At 36.8% G+C, this 18,601-nt stretch overlaps 3 protein-coding genes across 6 annotated transcripts; 1 reads left to right on the top strand and 2 right to left on the bottom strand.

Annotated features, from left to right (window-relative positions):
- The first annotated feature begins 1,077 nt into the window (after positions 1–1,077).
- LOC101264139 (transcription factor GTE3, chloroplastic-like) lies at positions 1,078–7,287 on the top strand. Its single transcript, XM_004244211.5, has 5 exons — positions 1,078–3,573; positions 3,680–3,725; positions 3,821–3,925; positions 4,046–4,119; positions 6,802–7,287. Exons 1-4 carry the CDS (start codon positions 1,546–1,548, stop codon positions 4,105–4,107), a joined length of 2,241 nt encoding a protein of 746 aa, XP_004244259.1. The 5' UTR covers positions 1,078–1,545; the 3' UTR covers positions 4,108–4,119; positions 6,802–7,287.
- A 151-nt stretch (positions 7,288–7,438) lies between these two features.
- mMDH1 (malate dehydrogenase 1) lies at positions 7,439–10,589 on the bottom strand. Its single transcript, NM_001247072.2, has 7 exons — positions 10,203–10,589; positions 9,453–9,626; positions 9,175–9,343; positions 8,996–9,057; positions 8,691–8,812; positions 8,329–8,446; positions 7,439–7,847 (listed from the first exon to the last, which is right to left on the bottom strand). The coding sequence occupies exons 1-7, from the start codon at positions 10,455–10,457 to the stop codon at positions 7,707–7,709; spliced, it is 1,041 nt and encodes a 346-aa protein (NP_001234001.2). The 5' UTR covers positions 10,458–10,589; the 3' UTR covers positions 7,439–7,706.
- A 1,554-nt stretch (positions 10,590–12,143) lies between these two features.
- LOC101264446 (uncharacterized) lies at positions 12,144–17,678 on the bottom strand. Of its 4 annotated transcripts, none has more exons than XR_003247520.2 (7): positions 17,533–17,675; positions 15,758–15,945; positions 14,179–15,577; positions 13,939–14,043; positions 13,410–13,509; positions 12,769–12,917; positions 12,144–12,687 (listed from the first exon to the last, which is right to left on the bottom strand). XR_003247520.2 is itself a non-coding variant. In XM_010326082.4 (6 exons), exons 2-6 carry the CDS (start codon positions 15,845–15,847, stop codon positions 12,487–12,489), a joined length of 1,944 nt encoding a protein of 647 aa, XP_010324384.1. In that variant the 5' UTR covers positions 15,848–15,962; positions 17,533–17,678; the 3' UTR covers positions 12,144–12,486. The 4 variants fall into 4 exon arrangements, 2 of the variants coding, with proteins under 2 accessions (XP_010324384.1, NP_001353412.1); XR_011221915.1 differs by having other exon boundaries at positions 15,758–15,962; positions 17,533–17,670; XM_010326082.4 differs by lacking the exon at positions 13,410–13,509 and having other exon boundaries at positions 15,758–15,962; positions 17,533–17,678.
- Between the last annotated feature and the right edge of the window lie 923 nt (positions 17,679–18,601).

Genomic DNA, 18,601 nt, shown 5'->3' with positions numbered 1-18,601 from the left:
TTTTACACAACTTATGCTAGTGGAGAGACAAAATTTCAATTTAATAACTCGCAAGTTAATTAATTATATTGTAAAAAGACGTTGCTTATGTCGAACAAGATAAACAATCTCTAAACTTGACGAAATTGAATCATAGAAATACTACACAACTTAAGGTGCATATTAATTTTTACAAAACTTAATTAGTTTTTACAAAACTTAAGTGGAGCAATGTATAAATTATTTAAAGTTATGTCTAGCTATCCGTTGCTCGTCAAGCCAAGTTAAAGGGCATAATTCCTTCTATCCATTGCTCTAGGCCTGTATTATCTATCATGGGCTTAGGTGACAAATGTTAAATTTGGGCCTTGTTGGGCTTCTAGGCCTGTATTTTCTATCATGGGCTTTGGGCAAATTGTTGATTGGGCCTGTATGATATCATGGGCTTTTGTGACAACTGTTGCTTTGGGCCCTTTCGGGCTTTAGGCCTGTATCATCTATCATGGGCTTTGGTGATAATTGTTGATTTGGGCTCTGTTGGGCTTCTAGCCCTGTATCAGCTATCATGGGCCGGTGATATCCCCTTCTCTCTGGTCCAAAAGTGAGGTTCGAAGATAATACAATATATATAAATTTTATATTTCATCTTAAAAGCAGAGAGGTTACTTTGATAGACCCTTTAACTCGAGGGAAAAAATAGGCCAAAACATTTTACATCTATTTCTAAAAATAGAGATGTTGCTTTCGTTAGACCCTCAACTCGAGGGAAAATAACCCAAAACAGAATAATATAATATTCGAAGTACAAGACAACAAATTATATCAAAAAGCTTATAGCCCAAAAGCAGAAAAGTTATTTCTAATAGATCCTCAACTCAAGGGAACAATTGTCCAAGACAGACTAATATGATAGTCGATGTACAAGACAACATATTTCGAAAGATTAAAAGCTAAAACTAAACTATCAGAATGACTGATAAAACGACAACACGTTGTTACCTGCTAACCAATCTTTCCGATTTAAAGTTATATTTTCGATAAATTAGTCTTAAAATTCCTTCAAAAAATTTATACATACGTATAATATTTTTTCTAATACATCATACCAGACAATACGAGTACGTAACAAGTAGTAGTAGTTAAAAGAAAAGTAGGTGAGTAGAGTTCGGATCGATGACACTTTCTCTCAATTGCTTTTTCCTCTTTTTCCCTGAAAAAGATAAAATCTCCAATCCCACTCCCCAAATTTACAAAATCCTCAAAATTTAATTTTCTTATTTTCTCAATAGATCCTTCAACTTTTCGTAATTTTTGTTTTTGTCTCTCTCTTCGGAAAAACCCTAGTTCCCTACTTCTTCCATTTTCCCTGAAAATATCGATTTCGATCCAGCTAAGGTTTTCCAGTTTTTCCTTTCAAATTCATGGGGTTTTAGGAGGAAAGTTTCGATTTTTTCTGTTTTTTTACAATCCCAGTTGTTGTGTTTTGTGCTTCGTGTTTCGTTTGTTTTAGGGTTAGGGTTTAGTTTTTTCATCCCTTTTGGTGGTTGTTGGGTTGTGATTACATGTATGGATTCAGATGCAAACGATTTGAATTCAAGAAATAGGTTGCGTTGGGGCGATAATCACAAAGTTTATACCCGGAAGCGCCGTAGAACCCTAGAGAATACTAGTACTGACGTTGCTCCGGCCGCCACAGCCGCTGTTAGCTCAGCCGCAGCTGCACCGGAGGTTATTTCGAATAGCGGGAGGGATACGAACGAGAATGATGAGGTGCCGGAGCCGTCTTTGCAAACCCAATTTCGGGATTGTTCGATTGTTAAAGGTGTGATAGGGGGTGAGCAAGTAGCTCTGAGTAATGGTGGGGAAGTGCGGGAATTGACGGAAGATTCATGCGGTAGAGATGAACCTAGAGATGGTGGTGCTGGACTACTGGTGGAGCATAAAGCTGGGGAATCGGCTGACGGTTCATTTGGTAGAGATGTCCCTGAAGTTGGCCGTGGCATTGACACTGGTGCAGCGGCGGCGTCTAGTGGTGGAGAAGTTCCAGAAGGCAGCAGCGGAAGTCAGCCAGCAATGCAGAATCATAGAGATGAACCACAAAGTGACAATCTTGAAATGGAGAATGGGTATGGTAAGCCGGTTATTTCAAGAATTCAAGATAGAATTAGGATTAATTTAACTGGAGTGAGGTCCAGTGATGAGATTAGAGAGCTCGGTATGAGCTTAGAGAGTGAGCTTGATCAAGTTAGGGGCTTGGTAAAGCAGCTTGAAGCTAAACAGCTTCAGCTGACAACATATAGGACTAGTATAAATGGTGGTAATATTAATGCTGGTAGTGTTACTACTTTCCCTGGTAGTATTAATGCTGGTAGTATTACTACTGTCCCTGGTGGTTCTATTAGCTCTTACAGTCATACACAGTATATGGATGATGGTGTGATCAAGAATAGGTCTTTAGCGCGAATGAATTCAGAGGTGCGTTCTGCTGGGCACATTGGATCAAGACCATTCCAGCGACCTAATTTTCTGATTGTGGAAAACAGCAATGGTTCTAGTGACTTTGTGGAGAAGGAGAAGAGGACCCCAAAGGCTAATCAGTTTTACAGGAATTCCGAGTTCCTCCTTGGTAAGGATAGACTGCCTCCTGAAAGCAATAAAAGACTGAAGACTAATGGCTCTGGGAAGAAGCACAGTGCCAATTCAGAGAATGGCTTTGGGCTTGATAAGCACAGACTTCAGGTTTTTAGGAATTGTAGCAGCTTGCTTCAGAGGTTAATGAAACACAAGCATGGTTGGGTGTTTAATGAGCCAGTGAACGTGAAATCTCTTGGGCTACATGATTATCATGACATCATTAAGCATCCTATGGATTTGGGCACCATTAAGACTAGGTTATCTGATGATTGGTACAAGTCTCCAATGGAATTTGCGGAGGATGTACGACTCGTCTTTCGTAATGCCATGACTTATAATCCTAGAGGGCAAGATGTACATGTTATGGCTGAACAGTTATCAGAGATCTTCGAAGAGAGATGGGCAGTTATAGAGGCTGAGTACCATTCAGATTGGAGGTACCAAATGTATCATGATGTTGGTGCTCCCACTCCCACCTCAAGAATGACCTCTTATCCTCCTCCTTTTCTCCACACCCCAGTGTCTTCTCGTTCTCTTGCTCCACATGCCCGTCAACTGCATCCGTTGGATAGATCTGAGTCAATGACTAGGCCGGTTAATCCCAAGATGAAGACTTCAAATATAGCTCATGTTACTAGGACACCAGTTCCTAAGAAACCGAAGGCAAAAGATCTCAATAAGAGAGACATGACGTATGAGGAAAAGCAGAAGCTTAGCACTAATCTTCAGAATTTACCTTCAGAAAAGCTTGATGCAATTGTTCAGATAATTAAGAAGAGGAACACCGCACTTAGTCAAGACAACGATGAGATTGAAGTAGATATAGATAGTGTTGATGCAGAAACACTCTGGGAGCTTGATAGATTTGTAACAAATTTCAAAAAGAGTTTTAGCAAGTATAAGAGAAAAGCTGAACTTCTTCGAGCCAGGGAAGGAGCTGCTCAGGCTGCTCGAAATGTGGTGAGCTTTGTTCCTTCATGCATCCTTCTCTTATTCCCCACCCACCCCCAGTAGTCATTGTGTGTTGTCTGGTTGAGATTCTTAATGTGTGAAAATTACATTGCAGAACCCTACATCAATGGTTGCTGATGCACTGAAAGAAAATGGAACTGGTAAGTGTCTCATAGGAGGAATTGTTGCCTCGGATAGGTTTCAAAGATGCATTGGGTGAAAAATACTTATTGTTCTTGCTGTCATGTATGAGTAGGTGAAAAAGATACAGCTCCTGCTACCCTTGAAGGTGGAAGACCGGCGGATAGTGCAAGTAGCAGCTCAAGTAGTTCCAGCAGTGATTCAGGCTCATCCTCTAGTGGTAATTATGATACACTCCTTCAAGTCTCAATGCTGCACACATAATGATTGTTCATTGTTTGACTAATTTTCAGCAAGTTCTTCTCAGTATCTCTAATTTAATTTGCTACACTATGTGCAGATTCTGATAGTGATAGTTCTTCAGCATCTGGATCAGAGGCGGCGCAATCACCCAGGACATGACAAGCTCTTGATGTGAGTAAGACTGATTTAGCTAGTGTGCTGATGTTTCTATTGTTGTGCCCCCCCCCCCCCCCCCTTTTTTTGATGAATGTGTACTTATTTTTTCCCCTAGAAGCATCTTTCCTTGTTTTTATTCTCATATATATTTGAAATGTGAAGTTTGGATTCTGTGCCATGTGCTTTTTTGAGTATGCTGTTTGTGTTAAGTTCTCTTGATTGCTGCAGTTGTTAGGTTGATGTTTGATGAAATGGTATGGTTGGGAGAATACTCTTTGGCATTGGTTTGATGGTGTCTGTGATTCCTGTTGTAACTATTTTTGGAAATATGGTTGAGGACTATTACTATGTCTTATATGGTGTTTTGCAAAATTACATATGAGATGAATGGAACAAATAACCACTTGTGTTGATGGAATGTTTTGTTGGACTGGGAGCATGAGATTCATTTTGGTGTAGGAAGTGGAAGTCTTAGAAACTCTTCATTGTGAGGAGGGGCCATTTAAGTCACCGTAGATTAGTTTTAATAGAGTAGCTTGACAATGAATGTTACGACTGCATGAGAACCGTGAAATAGTTTGGGTAGGACAGCTTCTGTGCCTGATAGATGTGGGAGTTGATGTTTTATCCAGTGGTGTAATGAGACAACTTTTCATGACAAGTGGAGAGGGTCTTTTTAGAGTTGCACATTTTCTTTTCTGGTTTCCGACAGCTCTTTAGTGAATGAAGCTGACAGTTTGAAATTTCACTACTTATGGGCTCATATAGCTGATGATTAACACACTTAGTATTAGGCGTCTCAACTTGGGCTCCATTTTCGTGGTTACACAAGTTGTATCAAACTCTGTGAAAAATACCAGCCTAGTTTGAACAAGTTGAGCAACACTTCTTCTCCTTGCATATCTAATATGGTCAACTGCAACCATTGATTTCAAAACTTGACAGTATCTGATATTGGATTTGTTCAATAAGTTTGATCATTGCATTTAATTCAAACAGATTGGTGATATATGTAAAGAGCCAATGCTCATCTACTTTCTTATTAACAAATTAATAAATCGAATTACCAACCGTACAATTTTATTTAGCAATATGATTATTTTACCAGATGAAAACACGTGTCACTTGAAAACCACTCTAACTTTGTGTCTTCTGATCAAGAAAAAAAAAGAGAAATTTGAGAAAGCAGAACAGGAAAATTACAAAGATATTTCTAACTTATTTTGGTTACTTCTGTTCCATTTTTTAGCTACTGTTTCCAGTTTTGTTATGTTAAAAGATGAGTTGTTGTCCTAATATCCTTTAAACCATCAGCAAATCTTGCTTTTTATCACATGAAAACTCTTGGTTCTAAGTTTCTGTTTTATTCCGTTGAGGTGCATTCACTTTTTGGGCCTTCTCTTTACCGAACCACCATGCAGATTAGCCATTTAAGGAGGGCATTTCCATAATCATGGTTATCCGATGCTTCAGTGACTTAGTGAATGTACTTTAGTCTGATCAAGAAATAGATAAAGAAATGTGTTGTGCCCCCCTGTCTAAGAGTGAGGATGGATTTATGCTTTTTCTTGAAGTAACCACAGCTGAAAGGGAATTAGGGTAGAACTGCAGGATTATATTTGGTAGTCTCATTGTACTTTGCCAGAAAATGATAGTATGTGAATAAACTTCCCTTGTTTTGTTGAAAATCTTGTTTTGTATTACACCCAAGGGCATAGCCTAGATGGATAAAGTCATGGGAGACTATGCTTCAAATCACATTAGATGCAAAAGTGCTAAGTGATTTTTTGCCATGTGCTTAAGCCTTATTCAGCAGGAACTACTCGGTCATGAGCAGGTGGTAGGTACCCAGGGGAATAGTCAAGTTGCACACAGATTGGCCAGTCATTAATAGAATTGATCTTGCTTTGTGTTTCTCTTTTACAACCTAGATGTTTGGTTTTGGAACTGTAGTATGTTAAGCTTAATCTACAAGGAAAGTCGATGGATTTCAATTTTCTGTAGAAACCTGCGATGATCTCTTTCCGTCCTTCCGCAAAAAAGAAGGAAGAACAGGGGAAAAATCACTGTATCTACACAATTCTCATTTGTTGTCCATGAGTTGTGTATAATTAGAACAGTGCTTTTTGAAATTTAAAAGGAAGAATATGTCTAATTTACTAGTGTTTCTGCCAGATCCTTCCCAAGGAGAAAAAAAACACTTTTTAGTAGTTTCGGAGAAAGTTCAATATCACTTGATCCGAAAAAAGAAAAGGTTGTATAAGCAGCAGCAGATGCACCCATTTTCTAGCTCTGTTTCCTTAGGTACCGTACGATACTTAGCAGGGCAGAATTGCAGCAAGTTTCCCCTCCCTAGAACTAGGAACTACTGTTGTTTTCCTTTATATCCTCTATCCACTCTGTTATTGTGGCTCCCCGGTTTTTTCATGCACCTAGGGACACCATGTTATAGTGGAAAGAAGGAGAAGATAAGTTGTGTTACCCTTTTTTTTTGCTTGTAATGCTTTTTTCCCCTTTGAATTTGTCTCTGAAACTGTGGCGGAGTAATTATGTGAAACGAAGAACTTGGTTGAGGAACTTTCATTGACTACTACTTGATGCTCTGTATATTCTATGTTTCTTTGCCTTATATTTTAAAATGTTTCTTGCCTATCATGAGGAAGCGTTGTGTAAATCTGTCTCTTATAATTATTGCAGGAAATTTGGATTATGAATGCATCAGAGCAGACGGCTGTTCAAACACTCATCTGAAAGACGTCGTGTGGCTCTTGCATGATAAGTTTCTTTCAAGAACTTCAAGTATGGGAGGAAGTGAAGTCCTAGTGAATTTGGGAGCATGTTAGCTGTTGGCGCTCACATTCTTCTCTGTCATATAGCTTGTCATCGACAAGCTATATACAGAGGGAGGTGGTTATGGTGGTAGTACTGTGAGGGTATTTAACACCTGTTTGTTGAATTAAAATATTGTGTGCTGAAAAAATCTATGTTTTCAGTGTCATTGTCAACAATTTGGCAGGATCATGATTCATGCAAGGTCCTGCAGCTGTAACCTGGATGTACAAAGAGCATAATAGGCTGATGATGTGTATTGTTTGTTTGCTTTGGGAGTATTTATTGCATTGTAATATCACCATCAGGGATTTATATGGAAATAACAGTAGGAGGGTGTACATACTTTCTCAATTTCTTGTCTGGCATCATAATATGCGGCAAGTTATTAACTGACGCATTTGCTTATTTTGAGCTTTTTATAACACCCTCTTGGCTTCTCCTGTCATAGTCAAAAGTATAACGACAGAAAATGGTTAATGAATTGCAAAACGATGCAGTAATTGGTCATGAACATTTCTTCATTTTGCATCAATTGTCTGCTACTAACCATAATTGGAAAACGATTCATGTGAGAATAACACCTCCACACTAAGGCAAATGGGATAGGCCCCCAGTTTGCCATACATTATTTTGTAGAAATGTTGGGTATAATATCAAAAGAGCTAAATCTAAGCCTCCGGCTGCAAGAAACTTGCAAAGGATACAAAAACAATTGACCCAAAAAGATCCAAAACTGTCACTATAGAAAACTAGACCATAATTTTGTTTTTTTAGTTTTCTTTGGCAAACTTGATTCCCTTTTCAATGGAGGAGAGCAGCTCTGGCTTAAGAGCCTCAAGTCCTTGCTTCTCGTAGTCGTTAAGTGGACCCAACCCTAGGACTTCCTCCACTCCATTTTTCCCAAGTCTTACCTGCAAAGCGATCAAATTGAATGACATGTATAAGTAAGCAAAATGAAAATAGTGACCTTATACAGTGAATTACCCACAAGTCAGTTGATAAGAGGAAGTACAAATTTAGCCCATGATTCAAAGTTAACGAGCTATTTACGTTCAGATGCGTGTGTGACTAACAACAAATAATAACCTAGGATGTCAACTTAGTTCTTGACACATTCGACTTGCACTGTTGAAAAGCTACCAACCATTCCACATGAGACATGCTTAATCAAGATCAATCGATGACTCATGATGTCAAAACTATCCCTCAACACATCCAGAATAGACACAGCTTCAGACATGCTTAAACAAACCTAAACTTGAACTATATAATTTGTTTTGACCTTTTCATACCCACATGATAAGAGGGCAATGACCAAATGAATCAGACAGTTCAAAGAAAAAAGTATACATGACGTCCAGTGTCTTTGTAGGAAAAGAAAAGGCTTATTACCTTGGATGCGAAGAAGGGAAGCTCGGTGACATTGGACTGCACAAAAGCACATTCAACAACATCGGGAACTCCATTCAACCCCTTCAAGCAAGCATCGGCAAAAATAGCCCCAGCATAGCTGCACAAGTAAAACTAACTGCTTAGAACCGAGTATGCAAACAGGAAAGGCCAGTAAATGAAGTGGTTTGGGGCAGTATATGTCAAAAAAGTTTCTTTTTTTGTTTGTTTCTCTACATTCCTAAATATTTGACCGTGACATTGGGCAGCACCATAACTTATTCGTAAACAAAATCTTGCAATCAAAGTGAAAATCCTTCAGGAAAAAAAAATAAATCAAGAAAAACATTGAAGTGGAAACGTACGCCATTGAGAGGGTGGCTGAACCCTTTCCAGCCTTGGCCTCTACAACTTCTGTCCCACCATCTTGGGTTCGCTTTGTGAGTGCAACAATTTCCTCATCTGATAGATTTGCCTTTGGAGTGGCCTGTATCCAAAATTTAGTGATAAAAACAAGACTCAATATGCCACAATATGGAAATCACCAATAACAATTTAGATAATACATACTAAAAAATGTTCAATCAAACACTTACAACATAAAGAAGATAATAATAGATACTAAAAAAAGAAAAAGCTTTATAACAAGGGACAAGAAAAGAAAAATTACTTGAGAAAATAATGGGAGGATAGTTATGCCAGCATGACCACCAACTACTGGGAGATTGACCTCTGAAAAACGAAGCAAAAAGTAAGTAAAGTAGACAGATAGTATTGTATGAATTTACAGTTTCATGTAAAGCGAAACAAAATCAATTCAAATAAAGAATTAGACAAGAAGACGCGCACCAGCAACATTTACTTTAGCTTTTCCAGCATAAAATGTCTTGGCCCTAACCACATCAAGCATGGTAACTCCAAAGAGCTTCTTTTCATCATAAGTTCCAGCTTTCTTAAACACCTCAGCAGCAATAGGGACAGTGGAATTCACTGGGTTGCTTATCATATTGACCAGAGCCTTTAAGTTATCAGAACAAGCAGCAAATGAGAAAATTAATCAGAAACTTTTTCTAGAATCTCCTATATATAACCCCCATATACAGAGATAATTACACAAGCATACTCACATTGGGGCAGTACTTAGCAATGGCCGTGCATAGAGATTTAACAATACCCGCATTAATGTTGAACAGATCATCTCGGGTCATACCAGGCTTTCGGGGCACACCAGCAGGAATGATAACAACATCAGCTCCTTCCAGTGCCTGCCCTAGCTGCTCTTCTCCTGCAAAACCGGCAACCTGCAAAGTCCACAAATATATTTACAGATCAGAATTGCAGGAAAGAAAACCATAAACTGGCACAAACACTATTTAGAGGGGTTTAGGACACAAAAGGTAGATGGGCTTCAAATCGTTAACTACTTGACAGTGGACGCCTAAAACAACATTGTAATCAAATCATCTTGAAATTAAAACAGGCAACTGATGCAAAGAGTAAAATGATCTGGTGTTGAACTCTTCATTGCTGACAAACACCTAGTTTTCAGCACAAAACCTTGTACTTTAGTAACTCATTCACGAATCTATATGTACTTATGTGATACACACTCGAAAAATAGACTAAATAGTGGAATGAAGCAAGCAACAAACTCAAACTCACTAGTGAAATCGACTAACGTAAATCGGATCGGAGCTCGAGATTCAGGAAATCAAAAAAGCATGTTAACAGAATCAATCAACCTACCAGATACGTCTTAGTTCCAATTTAGTTAATACAAATCCTCATTAGTAATCTTCGCCAATACTCATACAAAATGAACAAAAACAGAGAATTCCAAGTAGAAAACGTAAGGGAGAGAGAGAGTAGAAAACAACCTCAGATCTGGTGTTGATGTGACTAACATCGGCGGCAACACCGGGAGTACCGGCGATATCGTAGAGTGAAAGGCTGGATACTAAAGGGTTAAGCTTCATTAGAAGAGATAAAGGCTGTCCAATCCCTCCGGCTGCCCCCAAAACTGCAACTTTCCTCTCCGGCGCGGATCCCGATGCGAATCCACGGCGAGATACATAGGATGCTCCGGCAGTGGAGCTCCGGCGGACGATGGATTTCAACATGGAGGTCCTCATTTCGGAATATACAAAAGAAATGAGGAAAAGGTAAAAGCTACGGCGGAGAAAATAAATTAGGAGTTGTGGTGTGTTACTGTGTGGGCACTATTTATTGGCAACAAAAAAAGCCTGTCAAAACTTTCATTTGTGATAACGAGGACATCTGTATTTCTTTTATCATATTAGATCTCGATTAAATTTGAAACTTTTTTATTGAATAGTAGACTCTTGAATTCAAACAAGACGATTATTCATATGTCCAGGGATGAATCTTGTTTGAATTAGATGGTATGAATTTGTCAAACATTCAACAAAAAATTCTTCGTGATCATACATAATTATTTTCAAGCATGTGATTAAAGACGATTGTTCGTATGTCCAGGGGATGAATCTTGTTTGAAACAAATGGTATGAATTTGTTGAATATTCAACAAGAAATTCTTCGTGATCATACATAATTATTTTCGAGAATGTGACTGTTCGTATATCCAAGGGATGAATCTTGTCTGAAACAGATGATATAAATTTATCAAACATGCAACAAGAAATTCTTCGTGATCATGCATAATTATTTTCAAGAATGTGACTAAATACGATTGTTCGTATGTCTGGGAGATGAATCTTGTCTGAAATAGATAGTATGAATTTATCAAATATTCAACAAGAAATTCTTCGTGATCATACATAATTATTGTCAAGCATGTGATTAAAGACGATTGTTCATATATTCAGGGGATGAATGTTTTTTTTTTGAAATAGATGGTATGAATTTGTCAAATATTCAACAAGAAATTCTTCGTGATCATACATAATTATTTTCAAGGATGTGACTAAAGACGATTGTTCGTATGTATGGGGAATAAATCTTGTCTGAAATAGATGGTATGAATTTATCAAATATTCAGCAAGAAATTCTTCGTGATCATACATAATTATTTTCAAGCATGTGATTAAAGACGATTGTTCATATATTCAGGGGATGAATCTTTTTTTTGAAATAGATGGTATGAATTTGTCAAATATTCAACAAGAAATTCTTCGTGATCATACATAATTATTTTCAAGCATGTGATTAAAGACGGTTGTTCGTATGTCCAAGGGATGAATCTTGTTTGAAACAGATGGTATGAATTTATCGAATATTCAACAAGAAAGAAATTCTTCGTGATCATACATAATTATTGTCAAGCATGTGACTAAAGACGATTGTTCGTATGTCTGGGGGATGAATCTTATCTGAAATAGATGGTATGAATTTATCAAATATTCAGAAAGAAATTCTTCGTGATCATACATAATTATTATCAAGCAAGTGATTAAAGACGATTGTTTGTATATCCAGAGGATGAATCTGAAATAACTGGTATGAATTTGTCAAATATCCAACAAGAAATTCTACGTGATCATAAATAATCATTGATTTCTCAAAGTTCTAACCAAATTGGTTTTTCTCACTTGCTTTATGTTTTGTTGTCATACATACTTCATTTGTCATATTTTTCTTTTGCTACCATGCTTTGATCTTTTTTCTTGTCTGTCGAATCAAAAGTCCATCGGAAACAGACTCTCCACCCTACAAAGGTAAGAGGTAAGACTTGCGTACTTCTAATCTTCCTCACACTCTACTTGTAGAATACGTAAAAAACTTGTAGAATCACGAATACGTAAAAGCAATAGTAGTAGTAGTATACTGACACAAAGAAGGAGAACAAAACAACCACTGCATATAGATTGACATTAGAAATTTGGGTACATTGCTTAGAATCAAGAAATAACACTCAAAACCAGCTGGGCTCTTTGATCATGTCTCCAAAACCTTAATGCTGAGACAATGTCACAAGTGAACAAAAGAGATCAAAATATTTATCAAAAATTGTTATCTTATTATATGAAAGGGAAAAATAAGATGTAGTTTCTACCATTAATCTCACAGTAGGACTAATGATTAGCTCAATTATGCTAACCGTTATAGCGGAACCTTTACAAAGAGAGACTTCTCAGCAGAAATTATTATCATGGGGTTGTTTTCACAGGAAAAAAGGCTCATTTACAGGAGCTCCCACTCAGGTTCACAGATGTTGCATGTGGACGATTCCGTTGAGTGTAAACATGGTGAAGGAAGAGAAGGTAATTGAGAGAGCTCAACGTGCTGGCTCGTTTCAGCATCCACGTCTGCATACAAAACAGCCAATTGCTCGTATTCCTTTATTCTTCTCTTTCGAGGAGCAAATGCCTCCTGTATCAATTCCTGTAGTATAGCAGATAAAGTTGAACGTTAATTGAGTTCAGGATTTGAAGTAGAAGGGAAGCTTATAAATAGAGACGTTACCTTGTACGACTTATATTTTCTTGGCCTAGAAGAAACGAGATGGTGTAATTTGTAGTCAATGAAGGCACAACTTTCCTTGGGCAATTCCTTATCAGTTAGATCAATTGTTTCCATGCCCGGAAGATCAATGGAGCTATCATTCATACATCCTGCAAAAATACATCAAGCAGTAAGTAGATCTCAGATGAAAAGCAAAGATACAGATGCTCAAATTTGAGAAGCAAGCCACCAATCTGAAGAAAGTAGTATCCATGACCATGTATAATTCCACGTTATTTACTCCCAACCTATAAACCACCAAATTTTTTCTAATGGATCCGCATCAATCCTCGCTAATTTATACCTCCATGAAACAGATCAAACCTTATTCAGGTAGACTTGGCCAAATACTGATATTAAATCTCAAAATACTATGCGTTCTATGAAATGATGAGGATACAATATTAAATGAAGTAGCGATCAACTGGTATGATCTTTCTGAAGAAGGAATATCATCCAGAAATCTTCTGTCAATTCTATAAAAGAACAATCCTTTTATTCTTCAACAACAATATACCCGGACGCAAAAAATAAAGAAAAAAGAACATAGGTTATGTCGAAGGCCATAGGTTAAAATAGAGTCCAAGAGGAGCAGCACGAACCACAGAGGTTCCTCTAGTGAAATCCCACAACCCTTTTATTCTTCCATAAGTCTTATACTCGCAGAGATACAGCTGATCCAACAATATTCATTTCGGTATACTGAAAAGAAGTAGACAAAGCATTCGAGTCAGTATCATCCCTTCACCCTCAAATTTCCTTTTTCATTTCTTTTTTATATGGGAGGGGAGGAGAACAAGGAAAATATGGGACTGATTAATTTCATTTTGATCATATGATGCTGCCTTATAGAGCTCAAATTTTCAAACCCACAATTAAACTGTGAACTCTCCTTCCGGGAAAATGATATGTTATAGCATCCCTGCAGCACACACAGGCAATCAACTACTACGTAGTAAGCATGTATTGCAGCAAAGAACTGAGTTTGCACTCATTTCTCATTATTCTCATCGTTTAATACATGCATCATCATCTCAGCTACATTGCCGTAGTTTGATTGTGACTTTGTTAGAAACACACGAATTTCAAAGGAGAGAAAGAAGAAAAAAACAAAGTTCCTCCATATAGTACCTATTTCTGCGGGATATATCAGCTGAGGGCTTGGACAACACTCGAGGTCATTTTGAACGGACCTACCATTTCCAACCAACTCGTGAGAACTAGAGGCATTTACTTCTGCAAAAGGAGAAATCTATTGAAGCAATGGATACAATAGAAAGAAAAAAGAAAGTAGAAACAGAGAGAACAAAAAACTGGACATTGTTTATCGTTTACTACTAGACCAGAGGGTTGAAAGAGGAATCCACTTACCACTGAAATCTGTCAACAGAGTACTTGAGAGAACTGGATTGGCAGAAACAACATTGTTTGCACTCACTAAGGAAGTAGGCAAGGCAGATGAGTGGCCAGTGAAGATACTTAAATCAGACTCGGCTTCCTGCATACAGTTTCCAATTGAGGAAGTTGACAGGCTTGAAGATTCTTTTAACAGAGAACAGTTTGATATTCCAGTGTCAACATCCATACTTTTGTTCTCCATAACACGAGAAAGTACAAGTTCAGATGACTGAAGTGCGCTTGGAGCATCTTCTAATGCCAAGGTTGTACTAGACTCTTCAGATACAAAAGTAACATCACCCAAAAAACTCTTACTCGCGGCAATGGACGCCCCAAATCCTGCATCATTTCGTGAAGGAGGTATAACAGATGCAAATGCTGGGGTTAGTGGCAAACTTTTATCTTTGACAAAACTTGATTCCTTGGATGCAAGTCGATCCTCACTGATGATATTGTCTTGCAAATTCGTCAGAGTTATTGAAGCATTGGAAATGCTCTCATCCTCTGGGTTGGTCCTAAGTTCTGTATCATAAACTGAAGTTGGACGTTGTAACTTAGTCATGGTGGGATTTCCTTCACTTTCCTCCATTGAAAATGATAATGACTTTGATAGAGCCATATCTCCAAAGGAAATTGATTGATCAGTGACAGGTTCCACCTCCCTAGTGATGTTCCGTTGCAAAACCATTTGACTACTTGATACATTAGAAATACAGTTGATAGCATCAGGAGAAGTATCAAACATTTTTTCATTAATAGAGGCCGTGAGTTGTGATGTAGACAAATTATCCAAAAATGAACTTGATCCCTTAGCAAGTGGTTGTTCCTCCCCGACCATATCATCTTGTCGTATAATCTGAGAGCTTGATACATCAGAAAAACACTTACCATCATCTGAAAAGCTATAGCACATGGTATCTTTCGAATCTTTGTCAGAACAGGATTCAGATGAAACTCTGTCTTCTGAAGTACTTGGTTTGTCAACTACCAGTGCTTCCTCCCTTGTCATATTCTCTTTAAAAACATTACATGAGTTCTTACAAATCGCAGTGGCACACTCATTTCCTACAGAAAGATCAATTTCTGCTTCTTCAGAAGCTACACCATCAAGTTCAGTTGAAGTTGAAGCAGCATGACTTTCAAGGGAATTCTGATTCTGACATGATTTCTCTTGGATAGGGTTCTGAGTAGTGTTGGCCACTGAACTAGTATGAGTGTCACTGGCGTGCTTTGGCTTCTCATTGACAGCCTGTGCTTCTTTTTTTACATGACTGTCCACAGGGATAAGAAACTCTGGCACCACACCAGAGTAAAACTTTTTCATGTTTGCACCAACAGTTTGCACCTGATTCTCGACATACTTAACTGTGTCCTAATATTTAAGAAGTAAGTCAAATAAAAGCCGAACTACTCGTAAGATAGTTACAAAGTTCTGTCCATTCCAACACAATATAAACATATAGATTCCAAGGAAACAAAACAACCAAAGAGGAAGCAGATATACCAAAGTATTGGAAGTAGTAAATGGCCAAAAAGGATCACATTTACATACCTTAGTTACAAATTCATCGACCTCCTGACACACAACCTCAAACTTGTGGTAAATGCTCCCAACCCAACTTTTGCTTCTGGATTTCTCCATTGGTGCAATCTATGAATCAATCAGGAAACTATATCCTGATAACACTTCATGATCATTTAAAGACTAGGCAATGTCTTTATCCAAAATAGCAGTGTCACCTGCCAAAAGCAATAATCTGCATAAACATCATGATTAAGCATTTTGAAACATAAGTCAGGAGACATAAATCTAGGCAGCCAAGCACATCATTGAGAAACCCTAATGCAGCTTAATTCAGCTTCCTCGAAAATCTACAGAAGGCAAAAGTTACAGAAAATTTTAAAAGTTTTGGTATCATCTTAAAATCCTTAAGGGTAATTTCTTAGCAACACAAGACAAATCAATATCGACTACCTTGGTATCTAAGTACAATAGAAAGCTGTTAACTTCTCAGACTTATCAATTAGAAACCACTAAACAAGTAACCAATCTATAACACCATTAGCAGATAGAGTACAGAGAGATTTCAAGCACAAAAGGGGTACACCACACTACTAAAATTTAATTAATATCATGCAAGTCAATGGCCCAATATCAAACTAATAAGAACAAACACTACACACTATTTAGGGATGATTAGATTACAAGTTTGGGGTATTTGAGTAGGAAAAAAAAGAACCTAGGTCGTACAAAATTAAGAAGCAAAGCAGACAGCAAAGCATTTGTAATGATCAAGCTCTTACAATTACAACAAAGGGACAATATGAACAAAGATTCAATCTTTTCAACAACAAAAAAGTAATCACTGTAGTCCCGTAAAGTGGAGTCTGAAGAGGGTAGACTGTATGGAAACGTTACCCCTACCTTAGAGGTAGAAAGGTTCCATCCTTTCAAGAACACAAAATCTTATGTAAAACAAAACATCAAAGCCAACAAAAAAACATAATCACACATCAAAAACCAACGATCATCACCTTAACGAACTAAATTACAGCATAAGCCAGTCAACTTCCTCATCTGAGAATTCCCAAAAAAAGAACTAAACTATCACAAGGTCTCAACTTTAATTTCTATACTAACCAAACAAAAGAAAAAAATTACCCATATCCTTAACTACAGTATACACCAAGAAAAAAAGTATCAGATAGAGTACATAGAGATTTCAAGCACAAAGGGGTCCATCACACCATTAAAAGTCGAATTAATATCGTGCAATTCGATGGCCCAATATCAACGTAACAAGAACAAATACAACACACTATTAGGGGACGAATCGATTACAAGTTTGGGGTGTAAGCATTTGTAATGATCAAGCTCTTGAAATAACAAGATAGGAACAATATGAACAAAGATTCAATCTTTTCAACAACAACAGCATAACCACTTTAGTGCGGTCTACACAGACCTTACCCGTACCCTAAAGGTAGAAAGATCCTATCTTTACAGGAACACAATACCTTATGTAAACAAAACATCAAAGCCAAGGAAAAAAAAAGCATAATCACACATCAAAAACCAATGATCAGCAGCTTAATGAACTAAATTACAGTAGAAATCAGTCAACTTTATCATCTGAGAATTCCCAAAAAACAAGAACTAAACTATCACAAGGTCTCAACTTTAATTCAATTCCAACCAAACAAACAAAAGAAAAAAATTACCCATATCCTCTACAAGGGCTTTAGGCCCCAAAAAAATAAGGGCTTCTCAAAGAACCAAAAACAAAAAAAAACCCAAATTCAGTTGACTCAAATACGAAAACATACCGAAGATGCACAAAGAAGACATAAATTTGATCAATAGGCAAAGATTAAACGCTGAAGCAAAAGCACTGAGCTAAAAAGATGAAGGAGATGCATATACATATAAAAAGAGAAAAAATATTATTAATGGTGACAAGCACAGTATTAACAAAAAAAAAATACTTTATCTATCTAAATTAATAACGCAAGAATTAATAATACAGGTATTAAAACTTTACGAAAAATTATTTTAATTATATTCTTAAATATTATGATATTTTTGTTTTTATGAATTGAACGAAGGTATAGAATGTTGATTAATAGGGAGTATCATTTTTTTTAATATCTTCTAATTAGCTAAGAGAATAATTTTAACAGTTGTTATTTTTTACTTAAATTATTTGAGGGTAAATAATTGACATATAAATAAATTGATCACAAACAAAATATCAAGTTTTAATCGGATAAAAATAGAGCATCTACTTTTAAAATCGAAAAGATGGTAAACGATAGTAAAATTGAATAAATCATCTACGCTTATATATAATAATTACAACTTGTAATTTTATTATGGATACAACTTTATAAATTGTTCAGAATACAAATAATTAGAAAATCATATATATATATATATATATATATATATATACAGACACACACAGACGTTCAATTAAGACGATAAATATCATGCAATGATAAATTAACATTCTCAATTAGTAAATGTGAAACAACTCGCGTTTCAATATTGTATTGATTTGTGTTAGATTTATTTATCAACGAACAACTTCCTCTAAATAACAAAATTTGCAAGCTAATTTATATAAATAAATGGGAAAAAGGTCTGAAAAAATTATAACTTTGGCTCGATATTGTTGTTACGATACTAAATTTTATGGAAGACCTTTTACCCCCTACACTATTTAATAGTGTATTTTAAGGTATATATGTGTCCACTTGGACACATTAGTATTTATGATTATGCAATATTTATGATGTCCATGTGGGCACATATATTCCCTTTAAAATACACTATTTAATAGTATATGTGAGTAAAATGTCTTTTCCAAAGTCCAATATTGTTGTTACAATTTTG

Source organism: Solanum lycopersicum, chromosome 7 (assembly GCF_036512215.1).
Source record: "Solanum lycopersicum chromosome 7, SLM_r2.1".
NCBI lineage: Eukaryota > Viridiplantae > Streptophyta > Magnoliopsida > Solanales > Solanaceae > Solanum > Solanum lycopersicum.
This window is presented reverse-complemented; position numbering and strand designations above follow the sequence as displayed.

What these genes read in the sequence shown, in the direction of transcription:
- LOC101264446 (XM_010326082.4), bottom strand. Translation starts at nt 15,847, where the DNA reads ATGGAGAAATCCAGAAGCAAAAGTTGGGTTGGGAGCATTTACCACAAG. An exon ending in TCGATGAATTTGTAACTAAG is followed by an intron (nt 15,578 to 15,757) that starts GTATGTAAATGT and finishes CTTAAATATTAG; the next exon opens with GACACAGTTAAGTATGTCGA. An exon ending in TCTGTTGACAGATTTCAGTG is followed by an intron (nt 14,044 to 14,178) that starts GTAAGTGGATTC and finishes CTCCTTTTGCAG; the next exon opens with AAGTAAATGCCTCTAGTTCT.
- LOC101264139 (XM_004244211.5), top strand. Translation starts at nt 1,546, where the DNA reads ATGGATTCAGATGCAAACGATTTGAATTCAAGAAATAGGTTGCGTTGG. An exon ending in CTCAGGCTGCTCGAAATGTG is followed by an intron (nt 3,574 to 3,679) that starts GTGAGCTTTGTT and finishes ATTACATTGCAG; the next exon opens with AACCCTACATCAATGGTTGC. An exon ending in TTCAGGCTCATCCTCTAGTG is followed by an intron (nt 3,926 to 4,045) that starts GTAATTATGATA and finishes CACTATGTGCAG; the next exon opens with ATTCTGATAGTGATAGTTCT.
- mMDH1 (NM_001247072.2), bottom strand. Translation starts at nt 10,457, where the DNA reads ATGAGGACCTCCATGTTGAAATCCATCGTCCGCCGGAGCTCCACTGCC. An exon ending in AGCTAAAGTAAATGTTGCTG is followed by an intron (nt 9,058 to 9,174) that starts GTGCGCGTCTTC and finishes TTCGTTTTTCAG; the next exon opens with AGGTCAATCTCCCAGTAGTT. An exon ending in TCAGCCACCCTCTCAATGGC is followed by an intron (nt 8,447 to 8,690) that starts GTACGTTTCCAC and finishes TTACTTGTGCAG; the next exon opens with CTATGCTGGGGCTATTTTTG.